Raw genomic sequence first — 27,690 nt, forward strand, 5'->3', positions numbered from 1 at the left:
ATGAAAATCGTCGAAAAAATCTAATTTTTATATGAAAAACTTGTTTTGACCATATGTCCTTAAATATGCGCCCTAGAACCAAAATGACGTTAATTTGTGACCACCCCCAAAAATCGAAATTTCGATGAAAATCCTTAAAAACCTAAAATGTTTATATGAAAAACTTGTTTTGGCCATAACTCCATAAATATGCGTCCCAGAGACAAAAGGACGTTAATTCGTGAACATCCATCAAAAAATTTTAAAAATCTAAATTTTTATATGAAAAGCTTATTTTGTTTATATCTCCTTAACTATGTGGCTCCGGACAAAATTGGCGCCGTTGGATTGATTTTGCACACACGGTGTTGTTAGTTGTTTGTTTGTTGGCTTGTACCATGAACTATAGCAACCGTATAGGAACCAACATCAAATAAACAATCTAATAAAAAAATTCCCCAAAAAGCACACACATTCCTTCCCAGTCAATATTTTTTGTATGGCTAACTTTACACTACATAGTTCTTACCGCTCAGAGAGACATGAGGATACAAAAGAAATTGACAATTGCCGAAAATTCCAAATGATAGCCAAAAGTGAAGTTGTGTCGGTTGGATGAGAAACTGAAAGGAGAAAAAAGGACGCAGAAATATGTAGAAAAATTTTATAAATATAAAAAGAGTTAAACGAGAATAAACGAACAACGTTGGAAATATTTAAAATTTTCGAGAATTTGTAATTCTGCCAAAAACTTGAATGGTGAGTGAGGGATGATTGCAACAGAGCGACCCTAACTAAACCATTATCTAATTACAGTTGACTGCTATGCGACTCATTTGCCAATGATGTGAATAGAATTTTACGGTGCGATTATGAAATCAAAATTATTGCTTACTTTGCTTCAATATCCTCTGGAACTTGGATTGGCTTTCATAGTAGCTGATATTAAATGTCCATATCAAAAAATCGCATTAGATCACCATTAACGAGACACAACACCCATCATGAGGCAACAGCAACAAGAACGACGGCGAGTGTTGCGACATCATCATCGACGGCGGCGACGACGACAATGTCCCACTCAACCAATGCAACGCAAGCATTTAAGCTTCATCCCAATATTTCACCCACAAATACCGCAGAACTTCCAGCAAGAAACAAAGTTAAAATGGACCAAGAATCGCCAAAAATTTTACAAAAGCAAAAATCAAAAATATTACCTTTATCGACAACCAGTTGTAGTGCTTCAGTTACAAAGACCTCAGTTCAGAAACATACAGGAGGAGGCAATGGCACCAGTAGTGCTGCCATAGCAGCCAATTCTTCGCTTACTTCCCTGGCATGTATAAACAATCCAGCACATACCGCCACTGCCCAAACTACCACCTCCACCACAATAACCATCGCCAACATAGATGCAGCTATGGTGGGCTATAGTGTTATCAACCCCCACCCCAGTGGTGGTTGTATTTCTACCGCTGTCGTCCCCACCACATCGTCAAGTTTGCTGAAAATAGAACCCTTTGTTCCTAGTCTTGGCACCCGTCTGCAGAAGCCCATGCGACGATCTTATAGTACTCTGTCAACGACGTCCATTAATAAACGCTTACATGGTGTAAATAGCAATTTAGCTGTAAACTTTGGATATCTAGCGGCTAATAATCACCATAGCAAAACACCAGCGACCGCCGCAATAATTCAAGGGACAACAATAATTGATGCAGCATCGTCGACCAACCACAATAGTTCATCCAGTCGTTCGAAATTACCAAAACATACAGGGCAACAACATTACCCAGCATCTCCAACTCCTCCACCACATCAACCATTACGGAGACGTCAACCTGTAAGAGGACGTATAAATCGCCAACGTTCGAAATCAACATCGTCGTCCAATTCCGCCTCCAATCGGCCAGCAACTACATTAGTCACTGCAGTGGCAACAACTCCTACCTTGGGTACTCCTTGTTCGCCTCCACAGAATGCAGTGGTCATTCCCCAGCCCAATGGTATATGTCGCATACAACGCAATGTCAAGGAACAGGAAAAGCTACCAGATCGTATAAATTACGATAAAAGAGGTCTTACGGCCATACCCATCTTCGAAAATGAGACAAATCTTCGACTATTATCCCTGCAACATAATCTCATTAACACCTTTCACATACCCAAAGAGGTTAGAAGTCCTGCAGAGTGTTCAGAAACCAAAAGCAATGAACCATCTACGCTCCTTTCTCCTAATACGCCAACAGTGTCCAGGTCACGATTTCCTCCACCGAATAATTCACCGAATCATGAGCCATCCGCAAAAGCAACTGCGCCTCCACAACTTAGCCTCTCCAATTTGGCCAATAGTTCCCATATTAGCACTGGAGGAGGCTTTGGTGCCTATACGTTGAGGCGTAATAGACTTTTACATCGGTCCATAAATCTCAATAATGTGAATTTACAGCAAAATGGTCCTTCGACCTCAACCACACCAACAGCACCTCCACCTTTACGCTTTGCAATGCGTAAATCCAAGAGTTTCATAAACAATTTCAATTTACAATACCAAATCAATAAACGTGGTCAGCAGAATGGTCGAGCCTCATTCCTTAAGAAAGCCGAAAATAGTGCACAATTGAAAAGTTTCGATTCTTCAACCAGTACCCTAACCACAGACTCTACGGTATCAACCTATCTCAATGGAGACATTGAAGAAGAGGATGAGCACAAGGTGTCAGAGTTGGAAATAAAAAATCAACAATTGCTCATTAACTATGGGAGCATTTTTAGTAATCTGGTATTTCTCGATCTGTACGACAATCAAATTGAACGCATTGCCAGTCTGGATGGTCTGACATCATTAACCGTTTTGCTGTTGGGGAAAAATCGTATTACCGATATCTCCGGTTTGGCCTCCCTGAGGGCTACACTAAAGGTGCTCGATCTTCATGGTAACAAACTGTGCTCCGTAGCAAATAAAATTAATTGTCTTAGGGAACTTAAATCCCTGAATCTGGCCGGCAATCAGATACGGCAAATCAATCACAATGACTTTATGGGTCTTTCCAATCTCAAAGAGCTGAATTTGAAACGCAATAAATTGAAACGTATTAATGGCTTCCAGCATTTGGTGGCATTGGAACGCCTATGGTTGTGTCACAATGATCTACACAAAGTGGATGATATGTCAACAATTTCCCAGGCCTACAATGTCATAGAGATTACTATTGAAAATAATCCAGTGTCGTTGGCTGGCGATTGTGTCTCGTTCCTGGTAAGCCATTTGCCTAAACTGCAAACCCTTAGTCAAATGCCAATCACAGATCAAGTACGCAAAGCAGCCATGGCTTGGCGCTCCAATAAGGAATTATCCGAGCAGAGTAGTCAACAGGGCAATAAGGAGGCTTTCAATTTGATACGACGCGAGGAGATTATATCGAATGCCCGCACAAATTGGGAATTGCTTAGGTCCCAGCAAATGCTACACCATGGGGGAACGGCTGCGGCAGCCAACAACAATGGCAAGACGTTAAAGGTGGCCAAACGCCAGAATGAATTAGAAAAAATCACCGAGGCCAATGAACAAAGTTATGAGGAATTCATAAAACTGCCCCCCATTGAGGGAAAACAGGATGTGGCCGACAATGAGGATCGAACCTCATCGGCTTCAAGTCTTGGACCAAATGTGAATTCCTCTTCCAGTTGTTATACCTCAGCCGATGATGAAGAGGAGCTTAAACCAAACAAAGAGGTCGCATCGACTTCGAGCAAAGAGTCTGTGATTGGCAGCGATATAGTTGCGAAAAATGATGAATTATGTCCTACCAAGGGTACCAAGGAATGTTCCCCATTAGATGACAACACAACAAAGAGTGATCAAATGCATCTATCCTCATGTAGTACTCCAACTTTGACCATCCAATTTCCCTTGGATGAAACCAAATCATCAAATCAATCAACTCTAATGAGTGGCGGTATTAGTTCATCATCAACAATGACAGTTGGAGCTGTAACGGTAACTAGACCTTCGACTCCGGTCTCACCAACACCCTCATGCAGTTCAATATCATCACAGCAATCTAGTGCCATTGATCCCACCAGGCAATCATCGTCTTTGTGCAAACGCTATATGACGGGCTCTCTAATGAGATCGCAGACAATTGTGGGTTCAGGTACTGTCACCAATGGAGCAGGGTATACGATGAAAGCAAATGGTCATACAACACCAGTGGGTGGCAACCAAATCAATATACTACGCTATCACCCGGCAAAATTGAATCCAGCAATGGTCACAACGACTACATCACCTAATCATCTGGTATCATCCTCCCTCAATGGTCTAGCGAATATGACAACATCATCGTCTTTGAATACCAACAAAACTTTGAGTTCCTCTAATATAACAACTGCCACGTCTGGAGCTACTTCCACCAAACTCACAGCCATCGAACGGGAACGCGAACAAGGTGGTGACTATTTAATAGAGATATGTGGCCGTTATCTAAATATCTACGGTCAAGGAGCTTTGCGCTTCATTGACAAACAATGGAATCCCACAAAAGCCAGTGATGTCCATACTCTAAATTTTAGTTACATCAACTTCAATAACATCACCTCGATATTGTCACGCATCAAGGTACGATTTCCGCATGCGGAAAATTTTGTATTCCGTGAAACCAACATCAATTGTCTGGGACAAATCAATGCTTTGGCTGAATTGCAAGGTATCACATCTGTTTTCATTGATCCTGAGGGCAACCCAATTACCCAGAAAAATTTGTGGCGTCAATATACCATCTATCGTCTCTCCCATTGGGGCCTTAAAACACTCAATGGCCAGGAGATTACTTCGGAAGATGTGGACAAGGCCAATGTTATCTATGCTGGTCTATCCGATTTAATTCTGTGGTCCATGCCCGATGCCATGCTACAGCCCCTACTGACACGCTTGCGTTTGGATGAATCATGTACAGCTAGTAAAATGCAGCCCAAACAATGGTTACAGAAACCGGATAACCGTTCATTACGTTTGGTCGTGGGCAAGGAGGCATTACAGTGGAAAAAGTCTCATAATCATCATCATATACAGCAGGATGGTCATATATTGCCAACTCCTCAGCAGATAAGGTTATTGCAAGCACAATTCACCAATCCAATGGGGACCAATGATTCCAATCCGATACAACTGTACTCATTACTATCACCATCATTATGGTCAACAAACGGAACTTCCTCATTGTCCGCTGGTTCGGCAACCAATGCTATAGTTTCTAATAACACTGCAACACCAAATCATTCCACCTCCGTGTGTTCCACGTCATCAACTCTAACACAAAGGGAACGTGGAAAAATATATTTCACCATTATGATGGAAAATACTTGTCATGCAGTGGAAAAGTTGCACAAATTGGAACAGATATGGCCCATGATGCTCCTAACAATTGTACGCAACACACTATTAGATTATTCCCAGTTGGATGTATACATTCGTGATCTTATGGCTGAAATAATGAAGTGAAATCATTTTACTACCATGCTGACCAATCCACCACCACATCTCTGGAAATCCATTTGGAGTTATGGTTAAATGCTATGTATGGTACAATGTATGACAAATATTAAAATGTTTCAATTCCAAAGAGTGACAATAAATAGGGAATTCAACATTCTAGGGAAATTATGATAATCTAAATGACTGAAATGGGGAAAATGAATTTGGATTTCGTTGCTAATCAAAGAAACACTCAACATGGGATTTGCATTGTTAGACTTTCATGTATATATCGTTTAGGACTAGGCATATCTGAAGTGTATATAGTTGAAGACATACACCTCAATCAGAGATTGGTAACATTAGTCGAATATTTGACCTAAGCGAGTGTGGAATTATCTATAAACCCAGTATTTGATATATTCTCCATAAATATAAAATCGGAAAGCGTATCATTTGAACCGATTCTATTTTTCTTTGCAGGCAGGTCAAGTTCGTAGATGGGCTATATCGGTCCAGGTTTTGATATAGTCCTCATATAAACCGACCTCCCGATTTGAGGTCTTGGGCTTATAGAAACCGCAGTTTTTATTCAATTTGCATGAAATTGGAAATCTAGAGGTATTTTAGGACCATAAAGAGGTGAGTATCGGTCTATGTTTTGGTATAGCCCCCATATAGACCGATCTCCCGATTTTACTTCTTGGACTTATAAAAACCGTGGTTTCCATCCAATTGGAAATCTTGAGGAATTTTAGGACCACAAAGAGGTGTGCCATATAGACTTCTTGGGCCTATAAAAACCGTAGTTTTTATCCAATTTGCTTGATATTGGTATTTTATGACTACAAAAATGGTGAGTATCGGCTTTTAGAATCCATAGTTTTTATCGAATTTGCCTGAAATTGGAAATCTAGAGGTATTGTAGGGCAATAAAGAGGTGTGCCGAAAACGGTGAGTATCGGTCCATATTTTACTATAAAGGGTGATACGGTCAAAATTTGGTCAAGGGAAAACGCGTGTAAATCGGTGAAATCGTTTATTTAAAAAATCAAATTAAATTTCTTATTCAAGTTCAATTAGTATAAAATTCAGGAAAAATATGAGGCCATATAAGCGCATATCGGGCGAATGATATATATGGGAGCTATAGCTAAATCTGAACCGATTTCAATAAAATTTGGCACACTTGACTACACTACTCATTGTACTCCTAGTGCAAAATTTGAACCAAATTGGGATAAAACTCTGGCTTCTGGGACCATATTAGTCCAAATCGGGCGAAAGATATATATGGGAGCTATATCTAAATCTGAACCGATTTCAATAAAATTTGGCACACTTGACTATAGTACTAACTGTTCTTCTAAAATCAATAGGGTTCTATTCTGAGGCAAAACACATACTTGTGCCAAATTTGAATTCGATTGGACTAAAACTGCCACCTAGACTTTGATTACAAAAATGTGTTCACGGACAGACGGACAGACGGGCATGGTTATATCGACTCAGGAGCCCACCCTGAGCATTTTTGCCAAAGACACCATGTGTCTATTTCGTCTCCTTCTGTGTGTTGCAAACATATGCACTAACTTATAATACCCTGTTCCACAGTGTGGCGCAGGGTATAAATAGTAAGAATGAATTACTGTATAATTAAAATGGTCATCATCTATTAGAGATAATGTAATTTCGTGAATTGCAGTTCTAAAGTTCACCAGAGCATTACATTTTCCTGTTTTTAACAACGCCTAGTTGAAATCCCAAAATGTGGAGTACAATTTAGTTCAATTATCGATTCAATTATAAACCATTTTATTTTTTTGTCTGTATTTAATTGACATTATAACTGGCCATATCACGTTTGGAAAACACATGGTAAAAATTATCCTTAAATATGATATCATTTACAGATGATATCAGAACTGAAAGTTACGCAAGAATTGTCCAGCATTATCCTTTAGAAGAAACAAGATACTTGGTTAATTTTTCTTTCAGAAGAAACAAGATATTCTCTCCGATCTGTGTAGCTTAGCGGCAGTGTAGCTTAAAGAACATTAAGGGTGATACGGTCAAAATTTGATCAAGGGAAAACGCGTGTAAATCGGTGAAATCGTTTATTTAAAACATCAAATTAAATTTCTTTTTCAAGTTCAATTAGTACAACATTCAGGAAAAATATTCAGTTAGGCTTTCGCTTTTCCAAATCCGAATTGCCGGGCCTCACGCTTGACACCTGCCATCAGATTTTGTACAGCCACCTTGTCCACCTTCTTCACCGCAGAAAGCCAGTTTGCCTTGAACTGCTGCTCGTCCTTAGCAGTTTTTTTGGTCTTCTTTAGGTTCCGCTTGACAATAGCCCAGTATTTCTCAATTGGGCGGAGCTCTGGCGTGTTGGGAGGGTTCTTGTCCTTGGGAACCATCTGCACGTTGTTGGCGGCGTACCACTCCATGGCCTTTTTACCGTAATGGCAAGATGCCAAATCCGGCCAAAACAGTACGGAACAACCGTGTTTCTTCAGGAAAGGCAGCAGACGTTTATTCAAACACTCTTTCACGTAAATTTCTTTGTTGACAGTCCCGGAAGCTATGAATATGCTGCTTTTCAAGCCACAGGTACAGATGGCTTGCCAGACCAGATATTTCTTTGCGAACTTTGACAGTTTTATGTGCTTGAAAATATCTGCTACCTTTCCCCTTCCTTTTGCCGTAAAAAACTCCTGTCCCGGAAGCTGCTTGTAGTCGGCTTTGACGTAGGTTTCGTCGTCCATTACCACGCAGTCAAACTTCGTCAGCATCGTCGTGTACAGCCTCCGGGATCGCGCTTTCGCCGTCGTATTTTGTTTATCATCGCGATTTGGAGTCACTACCTTCTTGTAAGTCGATAGTCCGGCTCGTTTTTTGGCTCGATGTACGGTTGTAGACGATACACCCAGCTTATATGCGGCATCTCGGAGAGAGAGGTTAGGGTTTAGCTTGAAACTACCGGCAACTCTCTTTGTCGTCTCAGCGGCTTCCGGTTTTCGATTTCCCCCCGATCTAGACTTCCTGGCTGTCGACAAACGTTCCCCAAACACTTTAATTACATTTGTAACGGTTGATTTGGAAACTTTTTGAGATTTTGCCAGCTTTGCGTGCGAGTAGCTCGGATTTTCGCGATGCGCGAGCAAAATTTTGATACGCTGCTCTTCTTGCTTGGACGGCATTTTGACAACTGAAGAGTGAATTCCAAAATCAAAATAGGAGCAACATTCTACACACACACACCTTCAAAATGAGGGGTGTTCAGGTTTTTTAAATGCAAAATTGAAGGAAATACGTCAAGTTTATATTGACCAAATTTTGACCGTATCACCCTTTACAAGCTCCTAAATACGGTCAGCTGTTTGTTATTATGTCTCAATTTGATAAATATTCAGATTTTTGGACAAATACTATAGATATTCATAAAACACTGTTTTAATTGTGTTACGATAGCGCCTAAGTTAACATTTTTATGTGTTTCAGCCAAAGAGCGGAAAATGTTTGCTATTTAAACAAACAGGGACTGATTTCCCTTTTTCAACAGACTTTTTGCTGTTTTAGCAGACTTTTCTGCTGTATCTACTAACAAATTTCTTTGGTTGAATGTTCGTTTCCTACACGACAACAAAATATGAAGTGCCATAGTTGGTAGAATTCTACCAAAATGGTAGATTTGTTACTATTTGGTAGATTGGTAGAATTCTTGATGTTTTGGTAGATTTTGCAAAATATTCCTCTTCACTTAAGAGGTACTTCACAAATTTTCTATAGAAATAAAATTTTTCCATAGAAAAAAAATTTTGGCAAAATTCTCTATAGAAATAAAGTTTGTTCCGTAACACAATATAAATAGTTTATTTTTTACCAACCTGCACATAAAACAAGTAAGGAAAGTCTAAAGTCGGGCGGGGCCGACTATATTATACCCTGCACCACTTTATAGATCTAAATTTTCGATACCATATCACATCCGTCAAATGTGTTGGGTGCTATATATAAAGGTTTGTCCCAAATACATACATTTAAATATCACTCGGTTTGGACAGAATTTGATAGACTTTTACAAAATCTATAGACTCAAAATTGAAGTTGGCTAATACACTAGGGTGGAACACAATTTTAGTAAAAAAATATGGGAAACATTTAAATCTGAAGCAATTTTAAGGAAACTTCGCAAAAGTTTATTTATGATTTATCGCTCGATATATATGTATTAGAAGTTTAGGAAAATTAGAGTAATTTTTACTACTTTTCGACTAAGCAGTGACGATTTTACAAGGAAAATGTTGGTATTTTGACCATTTTTGTCGAAATCAGAAAAACATATACATGGGAGCTGTATCTAAATCTGACCCGATTTCAATCAAATGTGGCACACTTGACTATATTACTAATTGTACTCCTAGTGCAAAATTTCAACCAAATTGGGCAAAAACTCTGGCTTCTGGGGCCATATAAGTCCATATCGGGCGAAAAATATATATGGAAGCTATATCACAATCTGAACTGATTTCAATCAAATTTGGCACACATCACTATACTACCAATTGTACTCCTTGTGCAAAATTTCAAGCTAATCAGGATAAAACTCTGGCTTCTGGGTCCATGTAAGTGCATATCGGGCGAAAGATATATATGGGAGCTATATCTAAATCTGAATCGACTTCAACCAAATTTGGCACGCATAGCTACAATGCTAAATCTACACCCTGTGCAAAATTTCAACCAAATTGGGCCAAAACTCTGGCTTTTAGGACCATATTAGTCCATATCGTGCGAAAGATATATATGGGAGCTATATATAAATCTTAACCGATTTCAATCAAATTTGCACACTTGACTATACGACTAAGTGTTATGTTTGTACAAAATTTCAAGCAAATCGATATAAAACTCTGGCTGCTGGGTCCATATTAGTGCATATCGGGCGAAAGATATATATGGGAGCTATATCTAAATCTGAACCGGTTTCTTCCAAAATCAATAGGGTTCCATTCTGACCCAAATTAGGAACATGTGCAAAATTTGAAGGCGATTGGGCTTAAATTGCGACCTAGACTTTGATCACAAAAATGTGTTCACAGACAGACGGACGGAAGGACGGACGGACATGATTATATCGACTCAGGGATCCACCCTGAGTATTATTGCCAAAGACACCATGTGTCTATCTCGTCTCCTTCTGGGTGTTACAAACATATGCACTAACTTATAATACCCTGTTCCACAGTGTGGCGCAGGGTATAAAAATAACAATTTTTTTTCAATTAAAATCTTAATTGAATTTAAGAAAATATTCGATTAAAAGATTGTTTTAATTAAATTTTTGTTAAAACATAAACCAATCACGTAAATTAATTGAACTAATTAAAATTTTAATTGGATCAATTCATTTTTTATTAGTCGTCAGTAAACGATATGAGCATTTCCACAATTGAAACAATTTCAATAAAAAACAAGTAAGGAAAGTCTAAAGTCGGGCGGGGCCGACTATATTATACCCTGCACCACTTTGTAGATCTAAATTTTCGATACCATATCACATCCGCCAAATGTGTAGGATGCTATATATAAAGGTTTGTCCCAAATACATACATTTAAATATCACTCGATGTGGACAGAATTTGATAGGGTGGAACACAAAAAATATGGGAAACATTTAAATCTGAAGCAATTTTAAGGAAACTTCGCAAAAGTTTATTTATGATTTATCGCTCGATATATATGTATTAGAAGTTTAGGAAAATTAGAGTAATTTTTACTACTTTTCGACTAAGCAGTAACGATTTTACAAGGAAAATGTTGGTATTTTGACCATTTTTGTCGAAATCAGAAAAACATATATGTGGGAGCTATATCTAAATCTAAACCGATTTCAACCAAATTTGGCACGCATAGCTACAATGCTAATTCTACTCTCTGTGCAAAATTTCAACTAAATCGGAGTAAAAAAATTGGCCTCTATGGTCATATGAGCGTAAATCGGTCGAAAGCTATATATGGGAGCTATATATAAATCTGAATCGATTTCAACCAAATTTGGCACGCATAGCTACAATGCTAAATCTACTCCCTGTGCAAATTTTAAACCAAATTGGGCCAAAACTCTGGCTTTTAGGACCATATTAGTCCATATCGGGCGAAATATATACATGGGAACTATATCTAAATCTGAACCGATTTCAATCAAATTTTGCACACTTAACTGCACTACTAATTGTACTCCTAGTGCAAAATTTCAAATAAATTGGGCCAAAACTCTGGCTTTTAGGACCATATTAGTCCATATCGTGCGAAAGATATATATGGGAGCTATATATAAATCTTAACCGACTTCAATCAATTGTACTCCTAGGGCAAAATTTCAACCAAATTCGGTCAAAAATCTGGCTTCTGGGGCCATATAAGTCCATATCGGGCGAAAGATATATATGGGAGCTATATCTAAATCTGAACCGATTTCTTCCAAAATCAATAGGGTTCTATTCTGACCCAAATTAGGAACATGTGCCAAATTTGAAGGCGATTGAACGTAAATTGCGACCTAGACTTTGATCACAAAAATGTGTTCACAGACAGACGGACGGACAGAGGGACGGACGGACGGACAGACGGACATGGTTATATCGACTCAGGGACCTACCCTGAGCATTATTGCCAAAGACACCATGTGTCTATCTCGTCTCCTTCTGGGTGTTACAAACATATGCACTAACTTATAATACCCTGTTCCACAGTGTGGCGCAGGGTATAATTAAATAGATCGATTAATTTCGTGATTGAGACCTACATATATTTTTTCTACATGTAAAAATCGTTTAAAATACACATTTTATAGGAGAAATTTAGAGTAAATAAAAAATACTTACCATCCTTAAAGATATACAGCCAGTGAATATCATCACTATCTCACGCCTATTTAGTAATTCTTAAATAGACTTTTAGAAAGGTAATTTGAGAACAACTTTCTATTTAAAATTGTTAGTTAGCTATTGCCAGGAGAATACATCATTATTACTTATTTCATTAGTCAAATATCGCAAGAATGAATTTTAGACGATGGCTGAAGATACGGCTCATCAATTTGTTCGTTTTCTTTTTGCCAACCTGCACAGAAAAAAATATCAATATTATTTTTTTCAAATAAATATTCAAAACCAACCACGTAAATTAATTGTAAAGGGTGGTTAAAACTTCAAGGGCCGATGTTGATTTTGAATAAAACACAAACTATTTAGGAAACTATTGTAATTTTATTTTATTATGATATATTGGTATTACTCAATTATGTATGGAACAAAATATCGGCCAAATGGGCGCCGCGACCTCGGTGGCACACCTTCATCCCATGGTCCAAATTTTCGATGACGCTGAGGCATAATGGAAGTTCCAAGCCATTAATGTGTCGAATTATCTCATCCTTTAGCTCTTGAATTGTTGCTGGCTTATCGACGTACACTTTCCTTTCAAATAACCCCAAAGAAAAAAGTCCAACGGTGTCAAATCACATGATCTTGGCGGCCAATTGACATCGCCATTACGTGAGATAACACGGCCATTGAATTTGTTGCGCAAAAGAGCCATTGTTTCGTTGGCAGTGTGGCAAGTGGCACCGTCCTGCTGAAACCACATATCGTCCACATACATATCTTCCAATTCGGGCCATAAAAAGTTCGTTATCATCTCACGATAGCGAACACCATTCACAGTAACTGCCTGACCGGCCTCATTTTGGAAACAATACGGCCCGATGATGCCGCCAGCCCATAAACCGCACCAAACAGTCACTCTTTCTGGGTGCATTGGTTTTTCGACAATCACTCTTGGATTCTCATTCGCCCAAATGCGGCAATTCTGTTTATTGACGAATCCACTTAGGTGAAAATGTGTCTCATCACTGAAGACGATTTTCTTCGAAAATTGATCATCCACTGTTGCCATGTCTTGGAACCATTTAACACGTTGTTGGATTATGTATCTCATGGTTCAAATTGAGTAAGTCTGAAATAGAGAAATGTCAAACAAAAATTCGGAAAAAACTTGGCGTTTAGGTGTGGTTCACATTCAACATCGGCCCTTACAATTTAACCACCCTTTACCAATTAAAGTTTTAATGTGATAAATTATTTTTTTAGTAGACGTCCTTGATTGTTATTAGCATTTCTGTGATTTGAGCAATTTCAATAAAACATTACATGGATCGATTGATGTAGAGAATGATGCCTACATAAGTAACAGGTTGGCTGATAAATCCCCGGTCTGACACATAGATGGTGTCGCTAGTATTAAATGCATATTATTTTTATATAGTACCAACCTTCAAATGATTCGTGTCAAAATTTGACGTCTGTAAGTCAATTAGTTTGTGAGATAGAGCGTCTTTTGTGAAGCAACTTTTGTTATTGTGAAAAAATGGAAAAAAAGGTATTTCGTGTTTTGATAAAATACTGTTTTCTGAAGGGAAAAAATACTGTGGAAGCAAAAACTTGGAAAAAAAGGTATTTCGTGTTTTGATAAAATACTGTTTTTTGAAGGGAAAAAATACTGTGGAAGCAAAAACTTGGCTTGATAATGAGTTTCCGGACTCTGCCCCAGGGAAATCAACAATAATTGATTGGTATGCAAAATTCAAGCGTGGTGAAATGAGCACGGAGGACGGTGAACGCAGTGGACGCCCGAAAGAGGTGGTTACCGACGAAAACATCAAAAAAATCCACAAAATGATTTTGAATGACCGTAAAATGAAGTTGATCGAGATAGCAGAGGCCTTAAAGATATCAAAGGAGAGTGTTGGTCATATCATTCATCAATATTTGGATATGCGGAAGCTCTGTGCAAAATGGGTGCCGCGCGAGCTCACATTTGACCAAAAACAACGTGTTGATGATTCTGAGCGGTGTTTGCAGCTGTTAACTCGTAATACACCCGAATTTTTCTGTCGATATGTGACAATGGATGAAACATGGCTCCATCACTACACTCATGAGTCCAATCGACTGAGTGAACAGCGACCGGTGAACCGTCTCCGAAGCGTGGAAAAGCTCAAAAGTCCGCTGGCAAAGTAATGGCCTCTGTTTTTTGGGATGCGCATGGAATAATTTTTATCGATTATCTGGAGAAGGGAAAAACCATCAACAGTGACTATTATATGGCCTTATTGGAGCGTTTGAAGGTCGAAATCGCGGCAAAACGGCCCCATATGAAGAACAAAAAAGTTTTGTTCCACCAAGACAACGCAACGTGCCACAAGTCATTGAGAACGATGGCAAAAATTCATGAATTGGGCTTCAAATTGCTTCCCCACCCACCGTATTCTCCAGATCTGGTCGCCAGCGACTTTTTCTTGTTCTCAGACCTCAACAGGATGCTCGCAGGGAAAAAATTTGGCTGCAATGAAGAGGTGATCGCCGAAACTGAGGCCTATTTTGAGGCAAAACCGAAGGAGTACTACCAAAATGGTATAAAAAAAATTGGAAGGTCGTTATAATCGTTGTATCACTCTTAAAGGGAACTATGTTGAATAATAAAAACGAATTTTGACAAAAAATGTGTTTTTCTTTGTTAGACCGGGGACTTATCAGCCAACCTGTTAAACTTATGTAAGACTGTGTATATCACAGCTTTTGCTTTGCCCATTAATTGTTACACAATCATAGTTTCATAGTGTGGGTCGCAGGTAAGCAAAGATCACGTGCACAAAGTTTCTTTAAAAAAAAAATTTATTTAAAAAAATGATTGCTAACAAAATGTACAATTGAAGCTTTTTGAACAGGAAAAATATAAGTGAAAAAAATATTAATGAAAAAGCAAAGGTAAATTGATTTTTTTAAAAACTTCTATATTTTAGCTACAATTTTTTGTTTGTTTTTTTTTTTTTTTTGGGCGGGGGTGGAGGGGGTTGGGATGGGTATTTTAAAAAGCAATAAACAATTTTTCCTAATATAAGGCACAATATTTTTTTTATACAAATCAAGGAAAATTATTAAAAATAGTGTAAAATAAAAAAAAGATACTTACTATCCTTAAGTATATTCTGACATTGAAAACCTTAGTTATTTCCTTGAGATGATACGGATTGAAATTCTTAAATAGGCTTTTACAGTTTGAGAGCATTTTGCTTTTTAAAATTGTTACACTCCATAAAATATGTTGGGAGAATCGTACGTGGTGCAAAATGTGATATTATAACCAATGTAGCTTTTTTCGAACGATTTTTTTCATAATTAGCTTTTGCCGGAAGAATACATACATAATGAATTTTTGATGATGTTTGAAAATACAGCCCACCTGCACAGAAAAAATATGACAATAATTTTTTTTTGTAATGAAAATCTCAATAGAATTTAAAAGATAACTAGAGAAATTATTTGTGTTTCGTAAAAACAAAAATCAACCACAAAAATTAATTGAACCAATTAAAATTTGATTCGGATCAATTAATTTTTTAGTAGACGTCAGTGATATTGATATTAGCAATTCTGCAATTAGAAATTAAATGGATCCATTAATTTCGATCCAGTAAATCTGCATGTAAAAATCTTTTTATGAATCTAAATCTAAATTTAATAATATTGGAGAAAGCAGGAGTAATTGCATTTCTACAATATTCTCTCTAAAGCGATAAATAATTTGCCTATACAAAGAAAAAAAATAAATATTGTGGTATAATTTTTAATTACCTCCTTTTATACTTCAACACTTAACCAAAAAGAGTGATCGGAGCTATAATTCCATTTACCTTAACAATAGCTTAACAATAACAATTAAAAATCCAAATACAATTATAATATAGTGTAACTAATCAGTTTTGTAGCAGAATTTAATGCACCACTTCTGCATTCGGTGGATCCGATGGGGGACTACTCATCTTCTCTTGTTTTACTTTGTCAACATAAATATTTAGTATTGCTTCTATGCCAGGATATAGAACGAAATTCGTTGTGCGTATTTTCTTATCTATTAGATAGGAAGTAACTGAATCTGTATTAAATGCCAAATCCAAGGCATCATTGTGTGTAACTTTGTCTATGTGACTGCGGGGAATTTTAATACAACAATTTTCAAAACCATTAACTTTAATGGCTAAATCCAAATGATATTCTTGATCAATTTCTGGCCATTTTTGTGAAAAAACATCCTCGTCCCATTGCAGTTCAGTCGAAGAGGTATTTATGCGATTGCTGGCCGAGGCGAATTTCGACCATAGTTCAGAGGCAAAGTGTGGAGCCATAGGCGCTAACATAATTATTTGTGTGGCTAAAGCGCGCTCATACTGTTTGCCATAACGCATAATGTGTTTAGGTGCTCTCTGTATTGGAAAAGGTTTAGAATTTCAGTATAGAAATGGCATATATTTAACACTGGAAACTTACCCTCAATGAATTTGTAAGTCCTTGCATTTTTGATATAGCTACACTCAGCTGGTAGGTATGACGAAAATTGAAAGTGGCTCCTTTAACATAAAAGTTCCTCGAGTCGAAGAGTTTCTCATCTTCTGTTTGGAATTCTTTGGAATTTACATCTATTTTATTGTCCTCAGGCGAGGATCTTAGTTCACAGAACTCGTTTACGGTTAACCACATACGTTTTTGCCAATTCAGAATGCCAGGAAAAGCTAAAAAAGAAACATTAATTATATAATACGAGTGTCCCAAACGTGCCTTAAATTCTTCCGATATTGTAGAGCCGCCTTGCTTTCCTAGTTCGATAGTCTCATCCGTCAGGGGACTTCGTAATCGTGAAATCAGGGAATCAATCACACACCTTTCTTAGAGTTATAAACCCCTCTATTATCAGATCAAATTATGCACCTCAATTAAGTAGATCCGAATGCATATTCCTTGCCAGACTTAGAGTTGGCACGGCAATATTTAACACCCGCCACTATTATGATAATTCGGAACCTAGGGAGTGCAATTTTTGTAATGATTTGCTTACTGTTGAGTATATCCTCTCAATATGCCCTTCGTCTAGAATAGATGAATCTATTCGGTTGATTTTTGATTCCTCTAATGGTAACATGCTTCCAAAGATTCATATTGCTATTCATGCGCATGATGATATTGACATCTAATCTCTTGTAATGCGTATCTACATTATTAATTTAAACTATAGTTTTTTTTCATATTAATGGACTAAATAGTATATAATGTATATGAATAATTTGTTTTTGCTATTTTTTTCTCTTTTTTATTTAAAGGAAGTTCATAAGTTTTTCAGACATCGCCCTGCACTAACATATAATCCCGTGTTCCACAGTTTGCCGCAGGATATGATTAAATAAACTATGCATTTTATTTAATTCAATTTATTTCGAAGCGATTTAATGTGACTATGCTTAAATTATTTTGTTTTTATGTTAAACCATCACAGAAAATAATATCAAAATTGTTCTAATTAAATTTTAAAAATATTCAATTAAAAATTTTATTGATTCAACATGTTTTTTTTAATTAAAATAAAAGTCAAACACAAAAATTAATGATATCATACTATACTATCTTTTCCGTGATTGAAGAAATTTCAATTAAAAATTAATAGAATCAATTAATTTCGTGAATGAAGACAAAAATATTTTTGCTGCACCAATTACACTAGTTTACACTGAAAATGTAAACTTGATGAGAGTCGACTTTTCTTATGTATTTTGATCTGCTGAATTCGAAAAAAAAATGTTTAAAAGTTTACTTTTCTGGAGGAAAAGGTCCATTGTAAAATACGATTATTTGAAAATTTGGCCTTTTCGCATCGATATTTTTGAACCACTTAACTTATCACAGATCCAATTATAAACGATTATTCATCATCTTAATACCTTTCATTTAAGTACCAACAATAATCGGACATTTCTAACTCGAGATATAATTTGTTTAGTGAAGAAAGAGTGAAAAACTAAAAAAAAAAACTGTTCCATAATTTTTTTTTCAAAACACATAAGAAAATTTACCTCTCATCAAGTGTAGATGATTTTTTTTTTTTGTAAACTAGTGTTATTTGTTGAATTAGTTTTTTTGTTTCGATACAACCCTGCACATTCTTCCTCTTACTTCTAGTTTTTGTTCGTTTTGCAACACTGCATTTTTCTTTACCATTACTTGTAAGCTTCATCCTTTTTATTTAGTCTGTTCGTTTTTCATTCATTAATAAACGCTTGAATCAACAGGTTATGGGCCCAGAGAGCTCATAAGTTAGAATTTGTGAAAAGAGTAGAGCTGTGTTGCTCTATAAAAAAAAAAAAAAAAAAAAACAAAAAAAAATTGTGAAATCATTTAAATCATCGTCCAAATTTAGTTAGACATTCAAGATGAGTTCTTCAATGTATCAAATAGACAAGTTGGACAATGAAAATTACGATACATGGAGAGTTCAAATGCAATGCGTTCTTGTGCATTCCGACATGTGGAATATTGTAAATGGTAAACAAGAAAAGCCGGCAGCAGAAGCAGAGGCCGCAAAGTGGGAAAAAATAGATCAAAAGGCTTTGGCTACAATTACGCTCTTAGTGAAAAGTTCTCAGATAAGTCATATGAAAAATTGCACTACTGCCAATGAAGCCTGGAAAAAACTAGAGAGTATTTATAAGCCAAGTGGTCCAATTCGTAAAGTTTCTTTGTACAAGAAATTGCTGAATTTGCGAATGGGCGAGAATTCCATGTCAGAATACCTAAATGAATTTATGGAGACCACAGATAAATTGGGCGAGATTGGCATTCGTCTTGGTGAAGAGCTCCTGGTTATAATTTTGCTGTCGAGTTTACCAAAAGAATATGAAAACTTCGTCATCGCAATGGAGACTAGAGATTCCCTGCCAACGTTGGACATGCTGAAGGTGAAATTGTTAGAAGAAGGCAACCGTAGAGTCCAACAAAATGAAGAAGCGTCGTGCGCAAAACAAGCATTTGTTGCACGAACGAAATCTCAACAGAAAAACGAAAGCAATAACGGCAATAAGAAAAAGATAAAATGCTACAATTGTGGAAAGAGAGGGCATTTTGCAAAGGAATGTAGAAGCGAAACAACCGTTAGAAAAGAGCAACAGCGTGCTTTCTCAATGCTTGCAGCGAGCAACAACGGTTTCAGCAAAAACGTTTGGTGTATCGACAGCGGCGCGACTGCGCATATGTGTTGTAACCAAGCAGCATTTTCGAAGCTCAACGAACATAAGGAAAAAATAATGTTAGCATGCGATGAGTCAGTTGAAGCGCAAGGCAAAGGAGATGTACAAATTAAAACTGAAAATTTCGAAATAACGCTTCGTGATGTTTTGTATGTTCCCGGAATGGTTGGCAATTTTATATCCGTTAGTAAAGCGACAGAGAATGGCTGTTTGGTACAATTCGATGACAAATGTGCAAAAATAAAGGATGCGACAGGCCAGTGTATTCTTTTGGCAATGAAACAAATGGACTTATACTCTTACACAGAGAAATCGAATAAGAATTTTTGTATGGCAAGTGATAAAGCTGTCCAGTGGCACAACAGGTACGGTCATCTCAATTATAAAGTCCTGTTGGATTTGGTGAGTAAGAACGCTGTTGTGGGTCTCGATTTGGTCAAGATTCCCAAGGATATAGATTGCATCACATGTAAAAAGTCTAAAATTACAGCACAGCCTTTCCCACAGAGCCATAACAGATCCTTGAATTTACTTGACATCATCCATACAGACGTTTGCGGGCCAATGAGCAAGTCTTCTATTGGTGGATCGCGTTATTTTGTAACGTTTATAGACGACCACTCCAGAATGATATTTGTTTACTTTGTGAAGAATAAGAGTGATGTCTTTGAGAGATTCAAGATTTTTAAGGCATTTGTCGAAAAGCAAACCGGAAAAACCATTAAAGCCGTAAGAAGTGACAACGGAGGGGAATATGTCAATAAGAGCTTTAATACATTTTTGGAAGCGAATGGTATTCATCACCAGCTTACTGTTCCACATACGCCGCAACAGAATGGTGTTGCTGAGCGGGCCAATAGGACTATCGTTGAGATGGCTCGAAGCATGATTATCCATTCAAACGTCAATGAAGCATTGTGGGCTGAAGCAGTTAATACTTCTGTTTACATACGCAACAGGACACTTACCAAGGCACTTAAGGAAAAGACACCACATGAGGTATGGTGTGGAAAGAAACCATCCGTCCGTCATTTTAGAATTTTTGGTTCACCGGTCGTCGCCCTTGATAAGACACAGACGAAGAAATTTTCTCCAAAAGGTAAGGAATATATTTTTGTGGGATATTCCTCAACAGCCAAGGCATATCGATTATATGATGTGAGGGAGAGAAAGATAGTGGAAAAAAGAGATGTCATATTCTGCGAGAAAAGTTTGATAAAAAATGAAGAACATTCTGCCGACAATCCCGTAACACCTGAATCAGTTATCACATCATATAATACGTATGACATCACATCGAGTGGCCATTATGAACAAATACCAGACGAAGAAAATGAAGTTGTAGAAAGTGATTCGAGTTCTGACGATGACTTTCAGGGATTTGATGGTCAAGATGAGGAAATTTCTGAAAACCAACCGGTTCAAAACAATCTCGGGTTTGCTGGTATTGCTCCAAAAGACATTCATATACCACGAACAATGAAAGATGTTAATTCCAGTGATCAATCAAGCATGTGGAAAAATGCCATGGCGGAGGAATACGGCGCGTTGATGAGAAACAAAACATGGTCGTTAGTTGACATCCCTAAAGGCACGAAGGCTATCGGTTGCAAGTGGGTCTTTAACACGAAGCAGGACGAAAAAGGCAACATAAAGAAGTTGAAAGCCCGTCTAGTTGCCAAGGGATGTGGTCAACAATACGGAATAAATTACAGCGATACGTTTTCTCCTGTTGTTCGCTACTCGACCATTCGTATGGTATGCGCTTTGGCAGCAGAAAAGAATTTGCATCTTCATCACATAGACATTCTGACAGCGTACCTTAATAGCGAATTAGATGAGGAAGTCTATATGAAGCAACCCGATGGATTTGTTGATGAAGAATTTCCAAACAAGGTACTTCTATTAAAAAAAACTATATATGGGCTCAAACAATCAGGGAGAGCGTGGAATTCAACACTTGATACAGCAATTAGAGACATTGGGTTCACGCGATCCAAAAATGAACCTTGCTTGTATAGCCGCAATCTAAATGGAAAGTATAATTTGATTGCTGTGTACGTGGACGACTTGCTGATTGCATGCTCAGATTTGGCCGACGTCGAGATTATTAAGACACAAATTTCAACAAAATTCAATTTGGTGGACAATGGCAATGTCAAACAATTTCTGGGTATGGAAATAGAGAGAAATGAACCAACAGGTGAATTGCGAATCGGTCATAGAGTATATATAGAGAATATGCTGCAAGACTACCAGATGCAGAACTGCCGACCAGCGTCCACGCCACTTGATCCAGGTTTCCAAATCTCCTGCAATAAACAAGAATGCGATAAAGTTAATGCTCAAAGATACCAATCGCTTATAGGTTCTTTGACTTATTTGGCCATAAGCACTCGACCGGATATATTACATTCCGTTAACAAACTAGCCCAGAGAAATAAGGATCCCCACAAAGAACATGATCAAGCCGCGAAACATATACTTCGGTATTTATCAGCCACAAAAGACTTGAAATTGCGATACAGGAAAACAAATCAACCTCCTGAGGGATATGTCGATGCGGATTGGGCGAGTTGTTCAGAGGATCGAAGATCATACTTCGGTCACGCTTTCTTCCTGGGAGGATGTGCATTCAGCTGGGAATGCAAAAAACAACATAACATAGCCCTTAGTAGTACTGAGGCAGAATTCATTGCCTTGTCCATGGCTGCAAAAGAGGCTGTTTATTTAAGACGTTTGCTTAAAGAAATTGATTGTTACAATGACAACCAACCCCTTATAATATATGGCGACAATCTAGGTGCACATCACTTGGCGAAGAATCCGGTTTTCCATGGAAGGTCGAAGCATATTGATGTCAAGTATCAACACATCAGAGAGGTCGTGAGCTCAAAGGAAATTGAGATACGTTATGTTTCATCCATGGAAAATACTGCAGATGTATTTACTAAGAATTTATGTAAATCTAAGCATTTGAAATTCATTGAATGTCTAGGATTAAGTTAATTAAATTTGAATTTGTTTGTTTATTTTTATTATTAAGATTTTTTAATAATATTATTTTTAATAAGATTCAAGGATATGCAGAGTTGAGAGAGAGTGTTGAATTAGTTTTTTTGTTTCGATACAACCCTGCACATTCTTCCTCTTACTTCTAGTTTTTGTTCGTTTTGCAACACTGCATTTTTCTTTACCATTACTTGTAAGCTTCATCCTTTTTATTTAGTCTGTTCGTTTTTCATTCATTAATAAACGCTTGAATCAACATTATTATTATTAGGTATTGAGGCAATTTAACAATATCCGTCTGTTTATAGAAACTTTATTTTAAATGTAGAATTTCGGCTAATGACGATCCCTGGTGATATTGGCAGAAATCGATTCACATATAGTAAATCCAATATGTAGGGTAGCTGATGACACAAAGTTCTACCAATTCACAAGGCTATATTTACTTCTTGGGAAATATTTACCCCAATTTTCATGAAGCCCCGTTAGTGCTACGTTAGCTAACGAACTTTTAAACCGAACTAGAGACATGTCTGTCTTCTTGTCTATATACTCCATATGCCAGTTAGAAGCTTAACTGCTGGAAATTTTTCAGTTAAAGTTAAAAGGAGAGAATATATTTGCAATTTACTTTCTGTTAACTGGTAGTTAAAGCCTAAGGAAGCTACACGAAAATGTCCATTTGTATGTTAGAAACCGAGTTTAAACTTGCAATTTACACAAATGTAACACAAATTTATACCCTTCATCACTACTGTGGTACAGGGTATAATAAGTTTGTGCATTTGTATGTAACGCCAAGAAGGAGTAATCATAGACCAACCTTTTAGTATACGGATCGGCTTAGAATTAAATTCTGAGTCGATTTAGCGATGTCCGTCTGTCTGTCTGTTGATGTATTTTTGTGTGCAAAGTACAGCTCGCAGTTTTAATCCGATTGTCCTAAAATCTAGTATAGGGTCCTGTTTCGGCTCAAAGACGATCCCTATTGATTTTGGAAAAAATCGGTTCAGATTTAGATATAGCTGCCATATATATTTTTCACCGATCTGGTCATAATTGGCGTGTATATCAACCGATCTTCCTCAAATTCCGTACATCCGCATATTTTATGAGCCTCGAAAAACTTGCAAAATATTAGCCAAATCGGTTCAGATTTAGATATAGCTCCCATATATAGCTTTCGCCCGATTTACACTCATTTGCCCACAGAGGCCAATTTTTTGCTCCGATTTAGTTGAAATTTTGCATAGGGAGTAGAATTAGCATTGTAACTATGCGTGCCAAATTTGGTTGAAATCGGTTCAGATTTGGATATATCTCCCATATATAGCTTTCGCCCGATTTACACTCATATGACCACAGAGGCCAATTTTTAACTCCGATTTAGTTGAAATTTTGCACAGGGAGTAGAATTAGCATTGTAGCTATGCGTGCCAAATTTGGTTGACATCGGTTCAGTTTTAGATATAGCTCCCATATATATGTTTTTCTGATTTCGACAAAAATGTTCAAAATACCAACATTTTCCTTGTTAAATCGCCACTGCTTAGTCGAAAAGTAGTAAAAATGACTCTAATTTTCCTAAACTTCTAATACATATATATCGAGCGATAAATCATAAATAAACTTTTGCGAAGTTTCCTTAAAATTGCATCAGATTTAAATGTTTCCCATATTTTTTTTTTACTAAAATTGCTAGTGCATAAGCCAACTTAAATTTTGAGTCTATAGATTTTGTAAAAGTCTATCAAATTCTGTCCAAATCGAGTGATATTTAAATGTATGTATTTGGGACAAACCTTTATATATAGCACCCAACACATTTGACGGATGTGATATGGCATCGAAAATTTAGATCTACAAAGTGGTGCAGGGTATAATATAGTCGGCCCCGCCCGACTTTAGACTTTCCTTACTTGTTTGACTTATTTCCGTGCAATGGCTTTCTTCAGTGTGACTATACTTTTTTTAGTTATTTCCAGGCTCTCTAAAATGGCCCAATGTCCATTGAATTGACCTCTGTCGAAGCGCAGCAAATTTTTGCTCCTTCAACTCTATCTTCTTTAGCTTTGGTGTAATTTAAATGGAGCCACCGTTGTCGACTTTTTGAAAATATGGAAAGTCGACTTCGGAGTTTTCGCCTTTTCTCAAATTTGGACAAATCCACTGAATTATTTTTTAGGTCTTTCCCGGCTCTCTGAAATAGTCCAAAGTCCATCGAATTGGCCTCTGCCGAAACGCAGAAAATCCTTTGCTTTTTCAACTTTGAAATTTTTAGCTTTAATGTAAGATCAACTGTATGTTTGGAACTTGTAAGACTTTCTCTTAGGTTCGTTTTTCAATGGTGTTGCATGCAGCATCGAGATATTTCCAGGTCTATAGACATTTCATTGCCACAAAGACATAGAAAAGAGATTGTAATCAGAATCAAAAATTCTACTATTAGAAAATTTAGAAAGCTCAACCTTTCGAGATTTCGACTTTTGCAAATTGTAATCATAATTATATAGTCAATTTTTTAAAATTTTTGAGCTACGGTTAAAAATCATTATTTAACAGCCGTTTCATGAAAATCTTAGTGTGATTGGTTATTTAGAATAAATATGGTATAAGCTTCCTCAATTAGAGAAAAGTACTCAGGGCCTCTGAACACTCGCTATAGGCAATACACTTTTTATTATTATCAATTGGTGTACTACATCCTACTTTTGTTAGCGGCATAAAAAAGTTTTCGTCAAAAATGTGTACTTACTTGCACTAGACCAATTCCTATGCGATGTTGGTGCCACATCAGCCAAAATTATCAGTCGTGTTGTATCGGTACCATAATCACGGAACATATCCGTAGGATCAACACCATTCATTTTTGATTTTGACATTTTCTCCCATGTCATTGTAACCGGCTCTTTTGTAATCTTCAGAACAGCTTGATTCTTTTTGGCATTGACAATATCCACCTCAGACTCTTGGACGTAACGCCCCGTACCCTTAACACGATAGGAACGACCCATTACCATACCTTGAACTAAGAGACGTGAAAATGGTTCTGAACAATTTACAAAACCTTGTGAGTGGAGAAAATGATTCATAAATCGCGCATAGTATAAATGAAGTACGGCATGTTCCTTTCCACCAATATACAAGTCTACTGGCATTGTGTCGGAAATGAGACTTTTGTCAAATATGGCATGACTATTCTTAGGATCCAAGTAACGCAAATAATACCATGATGAGTCCACAAAAGTGTCCATAGTATCTGATTCACGCTTTGCATTCATATTTTGACATTTCGGACAAGTGCATTTTAGAGCTTCTTCGCGATCACCATCCAGTTTGTTTTTTTCAGGCAGTATAACTGGCAACTGATCATCTGGAACTGGTACTACACCACACTTATCACAATGTATTACAGGTATGGGAGTTCCCCAGTATCGTTGTCTTGATATTAACCAATCCTGCAGTTTGGAAGAAACTTTATAGCCCCCCACATTTAGTCTTTTTGCAGATTCTAGAACGTCCGATCGCATGGTTTCGAGATTTTGTTTGGTGATATCTAGATTTTCATCGGCAAAGAATGATAAACTTAAGGATTCTTGTAATTCTCTATCTTCCTCTACAAAACTAGGAGCTGCCAAATATACATCACATTTGTCCGGAAACACTGGTGTATCACAGAATATTACAGGCATTATTGTGCCCGTAAAAGGATTTTCCATTGTTATGTCAAATGATGTATTTTTGTCTTTTGCTAAATAATGACTACTTTTCAATACCACAAATGCATTGGGATCTTTGAAATATTCCGGATGCGTAGTCCACACCCTCAATAAGTTTGAGGTGGATGTTAGTAAATGAAAACTATAGCCATTGCATTCTCCTATCCAATGTCTTTGTAGATTTATGATATCACGCCAATCTCGTAGGGTAGGATCATCAAGACCATCCAAGAGTTGCTTGGCATAGGCTGTTGTTTTTATAAACCACTGCTTTAGAAGCTTCTTTTCAACCTTGGCACCTGAACGCCAAGAACATCCATTAGCATCTACTTGTTCATCGGCTAGAACTGTTTTATCTACAGGATCCCAATTCACTAAAGCCTCATTTTGGTAAGCCAATCCCTCTTTGTGTAACATTAGGAACAGTTTCTGCGTCCATCTATAATACTCTGGACTACATGTGGATATTTCATGACTCCAATCGAATGAGCATCCCAGTTCTTGTAGTTGTTCTCTCATTTGGGCTATATTATGCTCTGTCCACTGTTTAGGTTCTACACCTCTTTGTATGGCAGCATTTTCAGCCGGTAAGCCAAACGCATCCCATCCCATAGGTTGGAAAACATTCAAACCACACATTCTTTGAAAGCGAGATACAGAATCACTTATGGTATACACTCGCACATGACCCATATGTAAATTTCCAGAGGGATATGGAAACATTGATAGCACATAGAACTTATTGTCCAATGACGTGATATTGAATTTGCCCTCGCCCAACTTTGCACGCCAATGCTTTTCAATTCTATGCTTAGTTTCGTTTGTCAACTCCAAATCCTAAATGTTTTGTGGAAAAAAGTAAGATTGCATCATATTAGCAATAATTTAGGTTGGAATGTTCTACCTACTTTTGCCGTCTCTGTACATCCCATCGTCAGCCATCTGCTTCGGTATATATGGCAAATTTGCGATTTTATCGGAGACCGAATGAATGTTCTCATATTTTCCCAAGTTTAATTGAACAATAAGAACTTCTCTTACCAACTTCGTCTTCCCGGCAACAAACGTATTAAAGTAAATCTAAAACAGCTGGTTTTGAATGTACTCAGTATTGACAACTCGTTTATTAGAATTATTAGAGCGTTTTTTTTCTGTCTATAATATTTGTCGTTCAATAATTCTAATATTGTGTTCACAATGTGCTCGAATTCTCCTCATAGATTTCAGTAGATTTTCAATAGGGGAATATTATGCTATGTTCCCACCGGCTCGTTTTCCTCATTCGTTTTTCCAAAACATTTCACCGTTCACACCGGGTTGAGATGTTTAAGTATGACAGTTACCATGGAAACTAGAAATTC

General features: G+C 37.2%; 2 protein-coding genes across 2 annotated transcripts; one reads left to right on the forward strand and one right to left on the reverse strand.

Annotated features, from left to right (window-relative positions):
• Positions 1 to 819: 819 nt before the first annotated feature.
• On the forward strand, positions 820 to 5,829 carry LOC142236320 (uncharacterized). Its single transcript, XM_075307580.1, has one exon. The coding sequence runs from the start codon at positions 929 to 931 to the stop codon at positions 5,483 to 5,485; it is 4,557 nt and encodes a 1,518-aa protein (XP_075163695.1). The 5' UTR covers positions 820 to 928; the 3' UTR covers positions 5,486 to 5,829.
• Positions 5,830 to 16,137: 10,308 nt separating this feature from the next.
• On the reverse strand, positions 16,138 to 27,408 carry LeuRS-m (Leucyl-tRNA synthetase, mitochondrial). The gene is made up of 4 exons (XM_075303574.1): positions 27,238 to 27,408; positions 25,366 to 27,166; positions 16,855 to 17,096; positions 16,138 to 16,790 (listed from the first exon to the last, which is right to left on the reverse strand). The coding sequence occupies exons 1-4, from the start codon at positions 27,328 to 27,330 to the stop codon at positions 16,302 to 16,304; spliced, it is 2,625 nt and encodes an 874-aa protein (XP_075159689.1). The 5' UTR covers positions 27,331 to 27,408; the 3' UTR covers positions 16,138 to 16,301.
• Positions 27,409 to 27,690: the final 282 nt, after the last annotated feature.

The sequence above is a fragment of the Haematobia irritans genome, chromosome 4, assembly GCF_050003625.1.
Source record: "Haematobia irritans isolate KBUSLIRL chromosome 4, ASM5000362v1, whole genome shotgun sequence".
Classification (NCBI taxonomy): domain Eukaryota; kingdom Metazoa; phylum Arthropoda; class Insecta; order Diptera; family Muscidae; genus Haematobia; species Haematobia irritans.

Excerpts from the sequence above, each read along its gene's own strand:
- LOC142236320 (XM_075307580.1), top strand. The coding sequence starts at position 929 with ATGTCCATATCAAAAAATCGCATTAGATCACCATTAACGAGACACAAC.
- LeuRS-m (XM_075303574.1), bottom strand. The coding sequence starts at position 27,330 with ATGAGAACATTCATTCGGTCTCCGATAAAATCGCAAATTTGCCATATA. Across the intron at positions 27,167-27,237 it reads GATGTACAGAGACGGCAAAA|GATTTGGAGTTGACAAACGA; the intron begins GTAGGTAGAACA and ends CAAAACATTTAG. Across the intron at positions 16,791-16,854 it reads GACTTACAAATTCATTGAGG|AGAGCACCTAAACACATTAT; the intron begins GTAAGTTTCCAG and ends TTTCCAATACAG.